The 17,425-nt window shown below is 36.5% G+C and overlaps 1 protein-coding gene across 1 annotated transcript in view; it reads left to right on the top strand.

Annotated features, from left to right (window-relative positions):
• Window positions 1-17,425, top strand: part of CCDC132 (coiled-coil domain containing 132) — a 132,712-nt gene that overhangs the window by 32,361 nt on the left and 82,926 nt on the right. The window contains exons 10-12 of the mRNA XM_010839776.1: window positions 10,962-11,004; window positions 12,473-12,571; window positions 13,982-14,122. Of these exons, the coding sequence (XP_010838078.1) occupies window positions 10,962-11,004; window positions 12,473-12,571; window positions 13,982-14,122 (283 nt within the window). The remainder of the gene's footprint in view (window positions 1-10,961; window positions 11,005-12,472; window positions 12,572-13,981; window positions 14,123-17,425) is intronic.

Below are 17,425 nucleotides of genomic sequence, written 5' to 3'. Positions count from 1 at the left end.
ACCCTTACTTGGGTTTTTTTCAGGTTGGCATGAAGCAGCCTCTAAGCACTTCTTCACTTTTAGGGACATAGGGATGTGTGGAGGAGGTGTGAGTACAGTTACCTCACCTGGTGAAAAGTTTTGAAATTGAAAAATCTGTAATGATGATTTAAGTTGGTCATTGTTTTATTTTAGATGTACAGAATGTAAGAGGCATGCTGTGTTTACATGTATGAGTCATGCGTGCAGTAATAAGAAAAGGTCGACATATTCTGGAAATAGATAAAAATGGATGCATAGACTCATTGAAATGTCCTAAGGAATTCATTGTAGTGGGATTTTTACCTTAGGTTTCCTGGAAATTTGTTAGAATTGTGTTTTCAACTTGGCAATTTAGTGACAATGAATTGCTTGGTGGTGATGACAGGCCCTCCAACGACGATTCTTCTCTTCCACACACAGCAGTGTTTCCTTGTCCTGCCTAACCCAGTCCCCTTCTCGAAGCTTCACCTCTTAGGTCACCCATTTGCTCCTAGTTGGGAGAACCTAAGCTTGTTCACCTCTTATAGATCATACAATTTAGGATATAGCTATAGAGTTAATTGATATATAGGATAGACTGAGTCCACAAAAATAAAAGGAATTTTATTATATTAATAATTTCCCTTTAATTTTGTGTTTATTAATTAATGTACCTTTCTTATTCTATGCATTTTCTTCCTTTTCCTCTTTTTCTGCTGGCCTTATGAATGCAGTCAATATTGAACCTGTTCTTGAGCTCTCTCATTGGTTCAGACGTAATTCACAAGCACTTTAAATGTTCCTTCCATTTACCTGGAGCTGTGAATTTAGCCAAAGGCAAGATTTAATCTTTTGCTTAGATCTGAGTGATTCAAAAGTGAAAAATCATTTGACACTCTGGTAACCATAGAATAGTAATTAATTTCCAACTGAATTCACACTCATTTTCTTTAACATTTAAATTTATTTTGTATTCCTATTGATGATTAGAAAATCAAGAAATATTTTTCTTAGTAGTGTCCTTTAAGAGAACCATTCCATGATTCTAAGTGTTTCGGCATTATCGGATGATAATTGGTGTTTTTGTTTTTATGTTGCAGGCAGATTCATACACTTCTTAATTTTTCCTTAGTGGATTATATGTTCCTCTCTTCTTTCCTAGTCACATCGTTCCTTTATTGGAAATAAAGTGTTTGATAGAAGACAGAGACTCTGTGGCCTTAGGAGTAGATTACATGGAACAAGTGAGGGTGAGCTCTTATGATTCTGAAAGTGGAAAAAAAGAGAATTCACAACTTTGCTTCTGCACAAAAAGGCACTGACTGTATACCTGATAAATTCGGGTTCTATGACGGTGTAGTTTAATACATGAAGTACCAAGTAATTTGGTATCTTGCTTGATGGGACAGAGTTATATGGTTGGGATTTATCAGGAATAAGAATCAGAGTGTTTATCTTAAAGTATGCCTAAATAAAGCATTAATTTCTTTATCACTTGACATTTATCTAAATTAATTTCATGAAAAGTTATTAAAAGTCAAAACTTCTTCATTGCTTTTTAAAATTTCCTTTGAAAGAAACTACCTGAATGAATCTTAGCACACGCTAGATTATGCACCAAAAAGTTCACGCACCACCTAAACTGGTTTTGGCTACTGCACTTTAACGTAGACAGCAGTATTTCATTTCTGATCATCTTAAAATACCCTTTTTTCCCCCCTCAGATGATGATCTTGGCAGTTGAAAGAAAATTGTAGGTTGTAGACCCTTAAGTCATCGAATAATGAGTATAGCCTTTAGTACAAGTACAGCAGTACTTGGGCTCCCCAGGTGGCTCAGTGGTAAAGAATCCACCTGCCAAGCAGGAGGCTTGGGTTTGATTCCTTGGATCGGGAGGATCCCCTGGAGAAGGAAATGTTGGCAACCCACTCCACTATCGTGCCTGAGAAATCCCATGGAGAGAGGAGCCTGGCGGGCTGTAGTCCATGGGGTCACGTGGAGTCAGACATGACGTCGTGACTAAACAACAGACGGCAGCAGTACTGGGCGCTGATCTTCTCCGTCTTAGCAAGCAGTGTCTGCTCTCTCTTTCTTTACACTCAGGCGAGGGGAACCCAGGAGCCTCACCTGCAGTGATGAACAGTGAGTGTGTCTACAGGATCACCAGGCCTGCTCAGCTAGACTCACATGCAGGTCTGGAGTCCCTGTTGCTTGATTTGCTTGGGCTGAGTAATTGACACCATGCTATTCTGACACCACCTCCTTTCTTATCTTTTACCTTGTTTTCCTGTGCCTTCCTCCTCCAGGCAGTGCCATTTAAAGTTAATGTAAAGTGAAATCTACATAAAACATGACACTTGAACAAAATGGTCTTAAAAGGTGAAAGTTTTTCATTCTGCCCACCCATCCTTCCCTTTGCTACTCCCTAGAGTAAACTATCGGAGAAGGCAATGGCACCCCACTCCAGTACTCTTGCCTGGAAAATCCCATGGACTGAGGAGCCTGGAAGGCTGCAGTCCATGGGGTCGCTAAGAGTTGGACACGACTGAGCGACTTCACTTTCAGTCTTCACTTTCATGCATTGGAGAAGGAAATGGCAACCCACTCCAGTGTTCTTGCCTGGAGAATCCCAGGGACGGGGGAGCCTGGTGGGCTGCTGTCTATGGGTCTCACAGAGTCGGACACGACTGAAGCGACTTAGCAGCAGCAGCAGAGTAAACTATTTTTACAGCTTAATTTTCATCCTACCAGATTTCATTGTAATTTAAAAGATTACATTATAATAATAACCTTTTCCTGATTTATTGATGTAGATAGTTCTCGATAACTGTTTACTCCCCGTAATAAAAAGCAATAAGAGATAGGCACGTGGTGTACTTCCTTTCACTTCTTTTCACTTCTCCATCTTCTAGGTTTTGTTAGTGAAACTGTTATTTTTACTTGGTCAAGTTTATAACATTTATATTCTTTTCACAACTATAATTAAATCTCTGTTTTTTCTAATAGATTACTTCTAAAAAATTAATAGAAGTCATGTTTACTGTATTATGGATATTTAAATATTATTATCTGTAGAACTAAGTGATTGGATGTATGAAAAAGAAAAAGTAATCCTTTGTCTCTAAATGAAAATCCAAATCCATAGTGTTTTTCTGTTGAACATTTTTCACTTTTGTAGGTCCTGCTCGGCTTCTGTCATCTTTGTAATACTCCATTTTTGTGCATTTCTTTGTTGTGTGTTGTTAGTTACCTCTTGGAAAATTTTTTTAATACAGGATACTTAGGGGGTAAATTTTCAGATTTTGAAATGACCTTAATTTAGCCCATGCATACAGGAGGAGAAGGGGACGTCAGAGGATGAGATGGTTGTATGGTATCACCGACTCGATGGACATGAGCCTGAGTAAACTCCAGGAGTTGGTGATGGACACGGAAGGCTGGTGTGCTGCAGTCCATGCAGTCGCAAAGAGGCGGACACAGCTTAGCAACTGAACGACAAATGATTGAAAGAAAAGTTATTTTTTTTCCTTAAAAAATGGAAGGCATTGCTTAGTTGTCTATTCAAGCTTCCTGTTTCGAAGGACAGAGTCAGATACTACTCTCCTTCTCATTTTACCAAAGAAATGGTGTCTGTCTTTTAGAAATTTTAAGGATTTTTCTTTTTTTCACTTGATCTAAAATTTCACCAGTCTAGAAAAGTCCTGTCTTAGATTCTTTACTCTAAGATGATGAGACAAGAATGAAGTATTATTTAGTGCTTAACTACATGAGATGCTGTGTTTGCTTGTTATACCAAGAGGTTGTGAAATGTATTTGTTCTGTAGGAGTTGGTAAAACAGGCAGTTAACAGGCAGGACTGTGGGGTGATATGCCAGTTAAGTCCACAGCATACATAAACAAAAGCATCAGAGATGCTCAAGCTGTGAATGGCTCACTTGCCATACCCCCATGGGAATGGGAAATACTGACATTTATAGGAGTGGGAGTAGGAGCTTGGCACCATTATCCAAGGCAGCACTGACAATACAGTAATTCTAAATCAGATTTTAATAAGGCTTTCTCACTAAAGCTTTATTCTTCAGTTTTAAAAACTGAATCATGATAATAGTGATAATGATGATGATACAATTTTTGAAAAATTTTGGACTTTAATATATATCAAGCACTGTACTTATTTTTTATCTTTTAAAGATATTTAAACATCTTTTATTTAAAGATAATGTTCCTTATTTTTTCCTGTTTAGCATTAACAAAATATTCCTCAGGTGGTGGTGTTTTCTCTTTTGTAGATGAGGACATTGATGCTCTGTAAAATGAGTGGCAAAGGCAAGATTTAAGTTTATATCTGCTGGGATACACATCTTGTTGTTCTTGACCACAACTATGGTAGGCCGTCTACCAATGTAATAGCTGTTATGTGCAGTGGAAGCTCATGGCCAGTAGGCCAATTTGTATTATTTTGCTCCAATCTCTGAAGTATATCCTGACTAGAGTTAACTGTGTTTTTCCTAAACCTGTGTCTGCCAGTTGTGTTTGTTCCTGTCTTTATGTTGCTTGAGTAAATAAACTAATGAGGTGAAACAACTTTTTGAAAGTAAGTTGGATGCACTGGAAAAATAGAACTTACTGTTAAAAATAAATTTCCTTTTGAATCTTTTGTAGGCGAGACAACTCATAAAAAACTGGGGGATATAAGATAACTGTGATTTGACATTCAGGTTGTTTTGCATTTGTTTTTAGGTTCCTGCTTCCATTTTGAGAATCTGAAACTTGAAATGACAGTCAATTTATTTGTGATCTGGTTCATATGAGACTTAAGAAGTTAAAACTCCAGTCAAATGAAAAGACCTTGGCTCTAAGTCAGAAATGGATGAGTGAAGTACACTATACAATTTTGGTTAAAATATTACGTGCCCATGCCAAGTCACTTCTGTTGTGTCTGACTCTTTGTGACCCCATGGACTGTAGCCCACCAGGCTCCTCTTGTCTGTGGGATTCTCCAGGCAAGAATACTGGAGTGGGTAGCCATTCCCTTCTCCAGGGGATCTTCCTGACCCAGGGATGGAACCTGGGTCCTCCCACACTACAGGCACATTCTTTACTAACTGAGCCACCAGCGAAGCCCTAAAATATTCAGTGCACATAAATACTTCTGTTTTAACTTTGATCAGTTGACCAACTAAAAGGTCTTCTGCCGAACTGTAGCACAGGGCTGCCAGAGGGCCTTTGTGTTTAAAGGGCCAGATAATAAATATTTTAAATTTTGCAGACCATAAGGTCTTGGTTGCAGTTATTCAGCTCTGCCCTTGAAGACCAAGAGTGGCATTAGACAATATGTAAACAAATGCATGTGGCTGTGTTTCAATAAAACTTTATTTAGAAACACAGCCTCTTGGCTAGATTTGACTCCTGAGCCTGGCTTCTGCTCTGGAATTATAATTCATAGAGCTTGGAAATATTTTGAACATTTTTAGTGTCCTTTTAATGAATTCTGAACTTTCTATGTGGTGAATGGTTGTGTTGTGAGTTAGGTCTGGGATTTCTGAACAGTGTGTGGTCAGAGATCTCGGTTGATTCAAAGTGATCTTGGAGTTCTTTTACAGTTTTTCTGTGGTTTGAAGGATCCTGTGACACTTGATGGTACCTCAAGGTTGTTTGTTTAACTTCAGTGTGTTTGAAAATCATGTTTTCTCTGAGGTCTGTTGATAAAACTCGGCAGCAGTGAGTAGATTGAAATCCTTGGAATTATATAATACCTCTGATCTAAACAGACTGGAGTTTCTGGGGGCCGTGGGCACACAGTATAAATTTGGAAGGATAAATTTTACTTACGTGTGTTCCAGAGGTTTTAGCGTTCTGCTGAATCATATACAAAGATGTGCTAATTGGTTAGCTGGTGTTCAGCATATAATAAAACCTAGAAACTTTAGAGCTTGAAGCAGCCCTTTGGATCCACCCCACTTTTGTATAGGAAACTGGTGCCCAGAGTTATTAAGAGACTTGTCTTAAATCACCTGGCTTAATAACAAACCAGGGAAAGATCATTAAGAGGGTGATACCTCCATACCATCTTGTCTTTCAGTACAGTCAAATTGCAGTTTTCTTTCCTGCACTGGAGAAGGAAATGGCAACCCACTCCAGTGTTCTTGCCTGGAGAATCCCAGGGACGGGGGAGCCTGGTGGGCTGCCGTCTATGGCGTCACACAGAGTCGGAAGCAACTTAGCAGCAGCAGCAGCAGGACACATTTTGTGAGTTTGTGTCCCAGAGCAGCTACTTAAAAGGAAAGTTAATTATTTATGAAAGTTATTTTTAATATTTTCTGTAGTGATTATAAAAATGCCCTGCAAATTGTTTGAGTCATTCCACTCACTTGCAAATAGCTTTTAATAGCTTTTAGTCTTTCATCTTACAACTAGTAATTTTTTTGACCATAATATAGCTTTTATTTATCCAAATGTTCATGACTAGGTCCTTTTTAAATACTCTGATTAACTGACCCAAATAACTGAAATTCATATTTCTAAATGATGGCTGAGGATTTCTTTAAAGACCACATTTAATATGCCCACTCCTTAATCATATTTTTATGTGTATATCTTTAATTAGTAGCCAACTGTTATCAAACTACAGTTGTAGATTTTGAAAGCATTTTTTTAAAATTTATTTTTAATTGGTGGATAATTGCTGTACGATGTGTTGGTTTCTGCCATACAGCAACAGGAATCAACCATACCTATACATACATCCCTTCCCTCTTGAAAGCATTTTTAATAAAACCAAGATGGTTGATTTATAGATTTATTTTAAAATTTCTGCATACCATATACATTGCCATGCTTGCATTGTTAACTCTTAATATATAGGCTACAAAATCATTTTAACCACGAGTAATAGAAGGAATAAAAGCACCTAGATTTATGATAATATTGTGAATAAACTCTAAAGCCCATGTTTTTCAGTTGAGAAGCTGAATAAGTTGTTACTATCACCTCTGAATTAGTTTAGATATATTCCTTTTTTCTCCAAACTCAATATTCCCTGAAAGAATATGTTTACGAATTCTGATACTTATTATTCTAGGTGTTTTTGCCTCTCCATGTCTGTGTCTTTAGCCTTAGTGAACTTCTGAGCACTGTGTGATAGAGGAGTAGAACCAACTTCTCTGCTTCTCTCTCTCTCTCTTGCTCTTTTTTTTTTTTTTTCCCCCTTTACTAAGACCCCTGTAGACCAGAGTCCAGTCTGACTCTTATTCTTCTAAAATGTTCTCCTTTCTTTTTTTAAAATTGAAGTAGATATGGCGGCTAAAGGAATGATGGTTAAAGTTTGCTGTTTTTTGTTTGCATTGCAAATTTGACTCAGCAGATGTTTATTTCCTGCTCTGAGTCAGGCAGTGAATTTAGTTAGTCCTGGGGAATCCCTGGGGAATGAGCCACAGTCTGCTCTGATAAATAGTCACAGATACTTTACTCTAATTCAGGGTGCTGTAAACACAGCATTGTGTAACTTAAGGAAACAGTGAGAAGAGAGAGACTTCCCAGAAAAAAAGACATTTGGGAGTGAGAAAAAAGGAATGTACTTTCTAGCTATTGTGAACATTATATGCAAGAATAGAGAATGGAAAAGCCTGGGGTTTGTTTGGGGAATTGCACCTCGTCCATCTGACTAAAATATAGTTGCCCTTGAACAACCTAGGGGTTAGTGGTGCTCACCCTTGGCTCATTCGAAAATCCACATATAACTTACCTACTTGGACCTCTGAATAGGTGAATCCGCATCTATGGATTCAACCAACTGAGGATCAGGAAGTACTGTAGGATTTACTATTGAAAAACATCCACTTATAAGTCGACCAGTGCAATTCAAATGCCTGTTGTTCAAGGGTCAACTGTAGAGGCACTGAAAAGTGAATGGGAAGTTAATTTTTTGTCAATTATGAAGAGTCTTAAGTGCCATGCTAATTTAGGGCTTTATCCTTTGTTTCATGGAGAATCACCAAAAGTGTTAAAGCAGTGGATTAATACGATTCTTATTTCTGCTTCACTTAGGAACTGCAAACTCAGCTGTCTTTAGGGACCAGGCAGGGTAGCATCCATATGAAGCTGCCAGATGATAGCAGGAAATGGCCAGGTGCACAGGACTGTTGTCTTTTTTGTTGAGGTGCTCAGTTGAGTCCGATTCTTTGTAACCCCATGGACAGTAGCCCTCCAGGCTCCTCTGTCCATGGGGTTCTCCAGGCAAGAATCCTGGAGTGGGTAGCCATTTACTTCTCCAGATTGCTACACTGTTGATTGTCAAATGATGAAGGCTTGTTCATTTCAGTTTTTACTTGAGAGCATAATCTTCCATTCTCAACCTTAATTAAAAGCATGCTTATGGTACACAGTATTTGTTGAAAATGGCCTAATTCCTCCATGGGTTTTAATGTTTATCTGTGAGACCTTCAAAACTGGGTACTTGTGTTATTGTTGGTTTCACTTTCCTGACAGATTGCTTTGCATTTGTGTATGTCTGTATCTTTCTATCAGACCACTTTGTTGTTATCTTCTCAGTTTTCATTAAAAGGCTCTCTAAGGGAAGCCATGAATCATATTGTATATTCTATAAGGCTGTTGCCCAGGGTGTTGTGCCATAGGAGATAAAATATTGCTGTTCTCTTTATCAAGACTGGCAAAATTTTCTCTGTGAATTTAATGCCAGCGAAAGTGAGTTTTGTCTCTTTGTTTTTGCTCTTTCTCTTAAATTACTGGTTTGTTTTGATATTCTGGACACCGAATTGTGTACTGTGGCCTTCCCTATTTGTTTTGGCTGCTAGGACTTTGAGAATCACATTGATAATCAGATGACAGTTGTAAGGAAAAAAACAAACAAAAAAAACCCTTGTATAATTTTGCTGTGAAACTGCATCTTTCTCTTGTTCTTACTATTTCATTTTACTTTTACCTTAATCCCTTTTGTCAAAACATTTTCTCTAAAATTATATTTACTTTTTTAGATAACAGCAGATATTTTTTAGTAATGAGGTATTATAATTCAAATAGTATCAGTTGTTTTTAAACTGACCTCTTGAGAATTAGGGGTTCCCTGATGGCTCAGGTGGTAGAGTCAACTTGCAATGTGGGAGACCCCATTCAATCCCTGGGGTCAGAAGATCGCTTGGAGAATGAAGTGGCAACACACTTCAGTATCTTGCCTTTAAAATCCCATGGACGGAGGAGGCTGGCAGGCTACAGCCCATAGGATTGCAAAGAGTTGAGCATGACTGAGCAACTAACACTAACGCTGGAGGATTAAAGGGGAAAAAAATCAGATTCAATCACATACCCTAAATGTATAACTCAATTCATTTTACAAAGGGAACATGATTGTATAGTTACTTCCCAGAAATAAAAACAGAACTAGAACATTTCTAGGACCCTAGAAACTTCCTTCATGCCTCATTCCAGTCATTATATTGCCAGGGTAACCACTGTTCTGGTTTCTGTCACTAATGTTATTTTTGCCTGTTTTGAACTTTATGTAAATGGAATCATGCAGTATATATTTTTTAAACTGACATCTTTTGTATTATGTTTTTGAGATTCAGGTGACACATTTTCATTGCTATAGTATTTTATCATATAAATAAATATATCCCTTTAATTTTTCATAGACAGTTGAGCTGCTTCAAGTTTTTGCCTGTTACAGATAATGTTGTGAGGATTGTGTTTGCACTTCTGATAGGTACACCTGGAGTAAGTGTATGTTGAGTTTCAGGAGTATTAATGGTTCCAGAGAGGTGGTATCACTTTTCCCTTTTCCAGCACTGAGTTGAGTGTTTTATTCTACATTCTTCCCAACATTTGTTGACATTGTTTTTAATTTTTTAAAAATATTTTTAGCCATTCTAGTCATTTGTTATAGTCTTTTTGTAGTTTTAATTTGCATTTCCTGAATGCCTGAAAGAGTACATATTTATATGTTCATTGGCCAGTTGAATATCTTCTTTGTCAAGTATTTAAGGCTTTTACCCTTTGTTTTTATTCTGTTCTGTTGACCTGTTAATGTGTTCTTATGATAAGTGCCACACCGCCTTACTGCTGTGACTTTATAGTAAGTCAGCCTGTTTTTAGTGTGTCTTACGGCATTATTCTTTGGGGTTTGCTTAACTAGTCTTGGCCCTTTGAGTTTCCACATAATTTTTAGAAGCAGTTTGTCAATTCCTCCATTAAAAAGCGCACTGGCTTAATATTAATAAGATATCAGTTATTTTATGATATCAGTTTTGTGAGAATTGGTATCAGTTGTATTAAAGATTTTAGTCTGTTTGTATGGTATATACCTCTGTACAGTGGTCTTCTGTATTTTGGCTCTGTTTTGTATTGTATATTCTTTATTTGGTTTATTCTCAGGTATTTGGTTTTTTGAAACGTATCTTTAAAAATTTCATTGTCTAATTCCTTGTTTCTGTATATAGAGATTAGTTTTATCTTTGTTTTACTTTTCATCTATATTACACATATTATCTTTAAAACTTGCTGCTGCTGCTGCTGCTAAGACGCTTCAGTCGTGTCCAACTCTGTGTGACCCCATAGACGGCAGCCCATCAGGCTCCTCCGTCCCTGGGATTCTCCAGGCAAGAACACTGGAGTGGGTTGCCATTTCCTTCTCCAATGCATGAAAGTGAAGTCGCTCAGTGTCCAACTCCCAGGGACCCCATGGACTGCAGCCCAACAGGCTCCGCCATCCATGGGACACTTAAATTCTTAGTTTTATCTATAAATTCTTCAGGATTTTCTGTGATGACTCTTATTTCTTCCTTTCTAATTTTTTTCCTTTTGTTTATTTTTCTTGCCTTATCATACTGTCTGTAGAATCAGCACAAATTAACTGCTTATACTATTGATTTGTCAATTTTAAGTGTTTATTCATCTAGTTTGTCTCTTTTAAAGATTGACACACCTAATTCTGTTTTATTTAATAGTGAACTGAATTCAAAGTTGCAAGATACTTTAGAACAAATTGAGGTAAGACGGATTATATCTTAAGTTAAACGACTTTCTTTCTAGAGGTTTCTGAATAGCATAGATGTATCTTATGTTTTGACTTCCATATTCTTACCAGTGTTTCTAGATCTCTAGTCTTTGTGTTTTTCATTTGGAATGTCTGTTAATGTTAACAGACTTGGTCAAGTTAATGTTAATTTACTCGTCCTCTCAAAGATAATCTAGGAATTATAGGGTCTGGAAAGAGTATTTGAAAATATTACCATATCTACAAAGATTCCTAAACTCTTAGTTATAGGTGTGTGCTCACATAAAGTATAGGCAGAGTATTTACCACGTATTAATTATTTTTGATTATCAGCTATTTCTCCTTTTTAGTTTACTGAGTTTAAGAATGATTATTGATTGATGATAACCTTCCTAAATTTAGGAACTTCCTAAATTCCTGAACCTCAAAATAATATCTCACACAGTTCCTCAAATGTGTAGAAACTGGACATGAAAAGCTTTCTGAGCATAAAGTCTTCCTCAGCAATCTTTGTAAAGCAGAGGGTTCATTTAAATACATTTAATAAGAATTATTTAGTTTCTTCTGAGACTTTATTTTGTTTTCCTGATGAGAGCTCTTACAAAGGTTGAGGCTAGACTTTCAAATGTCCATTGTGAAAGTAGTTTTTGATCATAAATGCAATTGTTTCCATAGTAAGAATGATAAGTTATTTGGTAAGCATAAATAGAATTATTTTGAAAATCCCTTAAGTAAATAATCACCTGATTTTTTTTCTTTTATTTTTTTCTTTTTTTTATCACCTGAATATTTTAATGAAGACTTTCTTTTGAAAACTCAGTTTTCTTCATTCTTATAATTTAAATGAAATCATTGAGATAGAATCCCATAAACAAAGTGGATACACTTAGATATAAAAAGGCAATACCTTGAGGTGTATACTTTTAAGTCAATGTAGTTTTGTTGAGAATTACTTTTCAGCGATTAAGAAGGGTTTTATTTTTCAGTAGTCCTACAAACTCATTTCATATAATTACACGATTTTAGCTGATGCTTGATGAAACATAAAGCTAAGTAAAAATAAAAACTAGAATTCCTTTAGAGACTATTATAATTATTTTGTGTCCCTTGAAACAGTTGGAAATTTTTTTTTTAATTCACATATTAATAACATCTCAATAAACTTGAGTATAGTTGGTAATAAGAATTATAGTTTATTCCCTGGTGGTTAGGACCTGGTGCTTCATTGCCATGTCCTGGGTGTGACCCCTGCTTGGGGAACTGCAAGCCTGCCAGCGTGTGGTGCAGCCAAACAAAAGGACAACTTATATTTTTCATTAAATTTGTTTTTGACTCTTAAATCCAGTGTGATCGTAATGTGTTTAGATATTAATTAAAAGTAAGGAATTAGTCTAATATTTTCTTATTACCTTGAAAACATGATACCTTAACCACCTCTCACCTTCTCTTTTGTTTACATAGGAACAGTTGGATGTTGCTCTGTCCAAAATATGCAAGAATTTTGACGTTAACCACTACACCAAAGTTCAACAAGCTTATCGACTTCTTGGAAAAACACAGGTAAGTTTTGAAAGCATTTTTTTTTCTTAATCAGTAATCTGTTGCTCTTCCTGATCGCTTAAGTTTGAATATTAGTAATGTAGTGAGCTTAAACAGTTTCATTGAAGAAAGTAAATTTTTATGATGTGTTAGCAATGGTAGCAGGATCACATAAGCTCAGAGTGTGGGTAGTGTGGTTAACACATTACTGAGGTCTGTTTTAAACTATGAAGTGTGTCTCAGGTTTAATATTTTCATCATTTCCTGTAGGTTTTTAAAAAAGTATACTATAATTCAGTGGGTGAGGATATGTAGTCTCTTGTACCTCAGTTCTTGGTCCTGAATAAGAACTTTGAAGGTTGGAATCTCATGGTTCCTAGACGGGCCAGCATGATTCCCTCACAGTGGTCTGTAAACTTTTGTGTATTGTGTACATTTGTTGTAAAGTGGGTCTGTTTTATCAGCTTTTTCAAAGGATTTTGTTATCCCCAGAATGTCCTCACATTCCCATTCATGTCTTTACCTGTTCTTACTACTCAGGGGCTTCCTTGAAAAGCCTGAAGTGGAGGCCATAGTTTGAAAGTTAATTACATCTTCTACATATAGGAGTATACATTTTTCTTGAGAACATCAAAACATTGATGTAAATTTTTTTTCCCTTAAATATAAGTCTCTTTTATTAGAAGGAAATGTAAGACTTTACCAGGCTGTTTACATTGTGTAATGTGAATAAAGAAATGTGGTTATTTATTGTACTTAATTAGTTTTGATATCTTAAGATATACCTAGGGAAAATACAAGAAGGAAGGCATTTGGTAATTTTGAGGGATGTGTATTTTTAAAGGTCTTGAAGCACCTATAATTTCTAATTTCCCCCATTAGATGAATTCTTTCTCTCATTAAATATTTATTGTTGCCAACTGTGTGCATTGCTCCAGGCATCTGGATATAAGCCCTTGTGTATCTTACCTTCTAGTTCGGGAGACAGAAATTGAAAGAAAATCTGTGTAGGGGTATGGAGTGATGCAAAGTACTGGTTTGTATGGGCTAGTCAGGAAAGGCTTCTCTGAGAAGGTGACCACTGAGAATCCTGAAAATGAAAGGATGGCAGAGGGAATTCAAAGGTGTGATTAGACATGACATGTTTGGCAAACTGGGTACCAGTCTTAAATATGACTGGTACCATAAACATAAACTGGTACCATAAACACAGCAGAGCCTTGTTTATGATTCAGGTTTATCTGTAGTGGTATGATGTTGTGGTTGTTTGAAGGGTTAGCTGCAAATAATCAACATTTATAATTCTGTGAATAATAGTTATTTGTGCTGAAGGTAAACTTGGGAAAGATTGTTTCCTATGTTTTTCAAATCTGTTTTTTTATCTTAGTAGTTTATTTTAGTAATAGGCGATTATGTGCTTTATTTCCATAGACAGCAATGGATCAACTTCATATGCACTTCACCCAAGCCATTCATAACACCGTGTTTCAAGTTGTTCTTGGCTATGTGGAACTATGTGCAGGAAACACAGATACAAAATTCCAAAAGCTGCAATATAAGGATCTCTGTACGGTATGTTATAACTTAATTACTGTTCATATGAATCTCTTTTAGTTTTTAAATTCATATTCCATTTTTCCCAGAGCCTACTATCAGAAGATGTCACTAAAATAAAAACAAATATGTTTGCCAAAAGTTTTTTTTTATTCCTTTCCTCATAGAGAAACTGGAAGATTCAGTCACATAAATAGTAAAGGTGGATGAGATGGTACCTGTTTGTGGAGTACAGTTGCTTCTAAATGGACTTTCTACCCATTTAAAGCTCTTTTTACCATTCTGTCTCAGACTGTGAATTCTATTCTACAGTGGCATGTAGGGTGCTTTTAAAGTCATCTTTGCTGATTTTCCTTACATATGTTCAATCAGTCTTTTCATGTGTATAAATGCTGTTTCTGTCAGCATCTGTAACCAATTTTTCTTTTTCACTCTTAAAGAAGCATAGATCTGTAGGTAATATAATCCACAGGTGGGAAGTGAACCAAGTTGGGTTCCATTTTCAAATTGTTCCTTCTGATGGATTGATGTACGTATGGGAGGAAAAGAGAATGATGAACATCTAGGAGAATGGTGGTGTTACTTGCTTTTACAAGGAAACCTGGTTTGCAGTGGAAAATCATGATTTCTATTTGATACATATTAACATTCAAGCAGACTTATTGAGGCAGTTGAGTATAAAAAGATCAGTGCTGAAGTTATAGGCTGGGGACCATCAGCATTTAACTGTATTTTAAGCCATGGTGCTGGATAAGAAGATTGGGGAAAAGGGTGGAGAGAAAGACGACGTGAGGGCCTTGGGCCTGTGACGTTCAGAGATTGGGTGAGGGAGGAGGGCCCAGTAGAAAAGCCGGAGAAGGAGCAGCTGGCTGGGGAGGAGGAAGTCTAGGAAATGGTGTTGTCACATTAGCTTACAGAAGGAAGTGTTTATGGAACAGTCAGCTGTAAACCTAAGTCAGATGCTTCTAAAGAGTCTGAATAAGTGGTCATAGAACTGATTCCTTGACTTGACAATATGGAAGTCATTGTTGACCTTGGTCTCTTTAAGTCTAGCCCAAGAATATTTTATGTCTCTGACTGGAGAATTTCTAGAGTTTTTTTCCCTAATGTCCCCTAGAAAATAACAGTTCTTAGGAAGTAGCTCTCTATTCTGTACTGTAATTATGTCTGGGAATTAGTGTGAAGTTAATGTTCATAATGAGTTTGTCAAAAGTACAGGTTATATGTCCATTGGGAACTGGGGAAATACTCTTACTTAAGCTCCAACAAATATTCTAGAAGGTTGTGATTATAATGATAGCTTAAGGATTAAGTTAATAAGGACAGTGGATGTTTGTTAATATAGGTTAAAATGTCTTTTTAAAATCACTTCATAAATCACAGGCACTGTTTCACAAATTTTACAATCAGTTGTGCCATATAGTTACATAATTCTATTTTAAATACCCAGTTTTAAGAACAGCCATTTTTTGATAACTTGCAATGATTTTGAAATATATCATTTATTTTCTTAGGTTGATAATATACATTTTTAAATTAAATATCCAAAAAGTCAGTTTTACTTTTTGATTCTGTTAGTGTTGCTATTACTAATAGATGGCTTAAATGGTAAAGCAATTTATTGCAAGTTAGTGATTTTTCTGTTAAAGCAGAAAATAACTTTTAATAATTTAAAATAAATATTTTTAAACAAATTAGGCTTTTGTTCTTCAGTCTTCTTTACTTTGGTTAAATCTGGCATGTCTGTATGCCTGGACGGAGGAGCCTGGTGGGCTGCAGTCCATGGGGTCGTGAAGAGTCAGACAAGACTCAGTGACTTCACTTTCACTTTTCACTTTCATGCATTGGAGAAGTAAATGGCAACCCACTCCAGTGTTCTTGCTTGGAGAATCCCAGGGACGGGGGAGCCTGGTGGGCTGCCGTCTATGGGGTCGCATAGAGTCGGACATGACTGAAGCGACTTAGCGGTAGCATGCTATTGAAAGTCAAACACATATTTGTACTTATGCTTCTTAAGAATATCCTCTATGCTTCTATATAACACAAAGATGAAAGTTGTATTTAGCTTATACATTTTTATGAACAAAATTTTGTTCTTAAGATGTTTACCATAGCTTTTAAAAATAATTTCTTTTGCTTTTTCCTAAAAGGCTATGAAATAACCTTTTGAGGTATCTGTGTATATTTAAATTATCAGATAACATGGTGTATGATCTTTTTAATGTGTTGTTGGATTCTGATTGCTAGAATTTTGTTAAGGATTTTTGCATCTATGTTCATCAGTGATATTGGCCTGTAGTTTTCTTTTTTTGTGGCCAGTCATCAAGACAGTATGGTACTGGCACAAAGACAGAAATATAGATCAATGGAACAAAATAAAAAGCCCAGAGATAAATCCACGCACATATGGACACCTTATCTTTGACAAAGGAGGCAAGAATATACAATGGATTAAAGACAATCTCTTTAACAAGTGGTGCTGGGAAATCTGGTCAACCACTTGTAAAATAATGAAACCAGAACACTTTCTAACACCATACACAAAAATAAACTCAAAATGGATTAAAGATCTAAACGTAAGACCAGAAACTATAAAACTCCTAGAGGAGAACATAGGCAAAACACTCTCCAACATACATCACAGCAGGATCCTCTATGACCCACCTCCCAGAATATTGGAAATAAAAACAAAAATAAACAAATGGGACCTAGTTAACCTTAAAAGCTTGTGCACATCAAAGGAAACTATAGCAAGGTGAAAAGACAGCCTTCAGAATGGGAGAAAATAATAGCAAATGAAGCAACTGACAAACAACTAATCTCAAAAATATACAAGCAACTCCTACAGCTCAACTCCAGAAAAATAAATGACCCAATCAAAAAATGGGCCAAAGAACTAAATAGACATTTCTCCAAAGAAGACATACAGATGGCTAACAAACACATGAAAACATGCTCAACATCACTCATTATCAGAGAAATGCAAATCAAAACCACAATGAGGTACCATTTCACACCAGTCAGAATGGCTGCGATCCAAAAGTCTACAAGTAATAAATGCTGGAGAGGGTGTGGAGAAAAGGGAACCCTCTTACACTGTTGGTGGGAATGCAAACTAGTACAGCCACTATGGAGAACAGTGTGGAGATTCCTTAAAAAACTGGAAATAGAACTGCCTTATGATCCAGCAATCCCACTGCTGGGCATACACACTGAGGAAACCAGAAGGGAAAGAGACACGTGTACCCCAATGTTCATCGCAGCACTGTTTATAATAGCCAGGACATGGAAGCAACCTAGATGTCCATCAGCAGATGAATG

The sequence above is a fragment of the Bison bison genome, unplaced genomic scaffold (assembly GCF_000754665.1).
Source record: "Bison bison bison isolate TAMUID 2011002044 unplaced genomic scaffold, Bison_UMD1.0 scf7180017864134, whole genome shotgun sequence".
In the NCBI taxonomy this organism is placed as follows: domain Eukaryota; kingdom Metazoa; phylum Chordata; class Mammalia; order Artiodactyla; family Bovidae; genus Bison; species Bison bison.
Note: the sequence above shows the minus strand (reverse complement) of the source record. Positions and strands in the feature narration are given on the sequence as shown.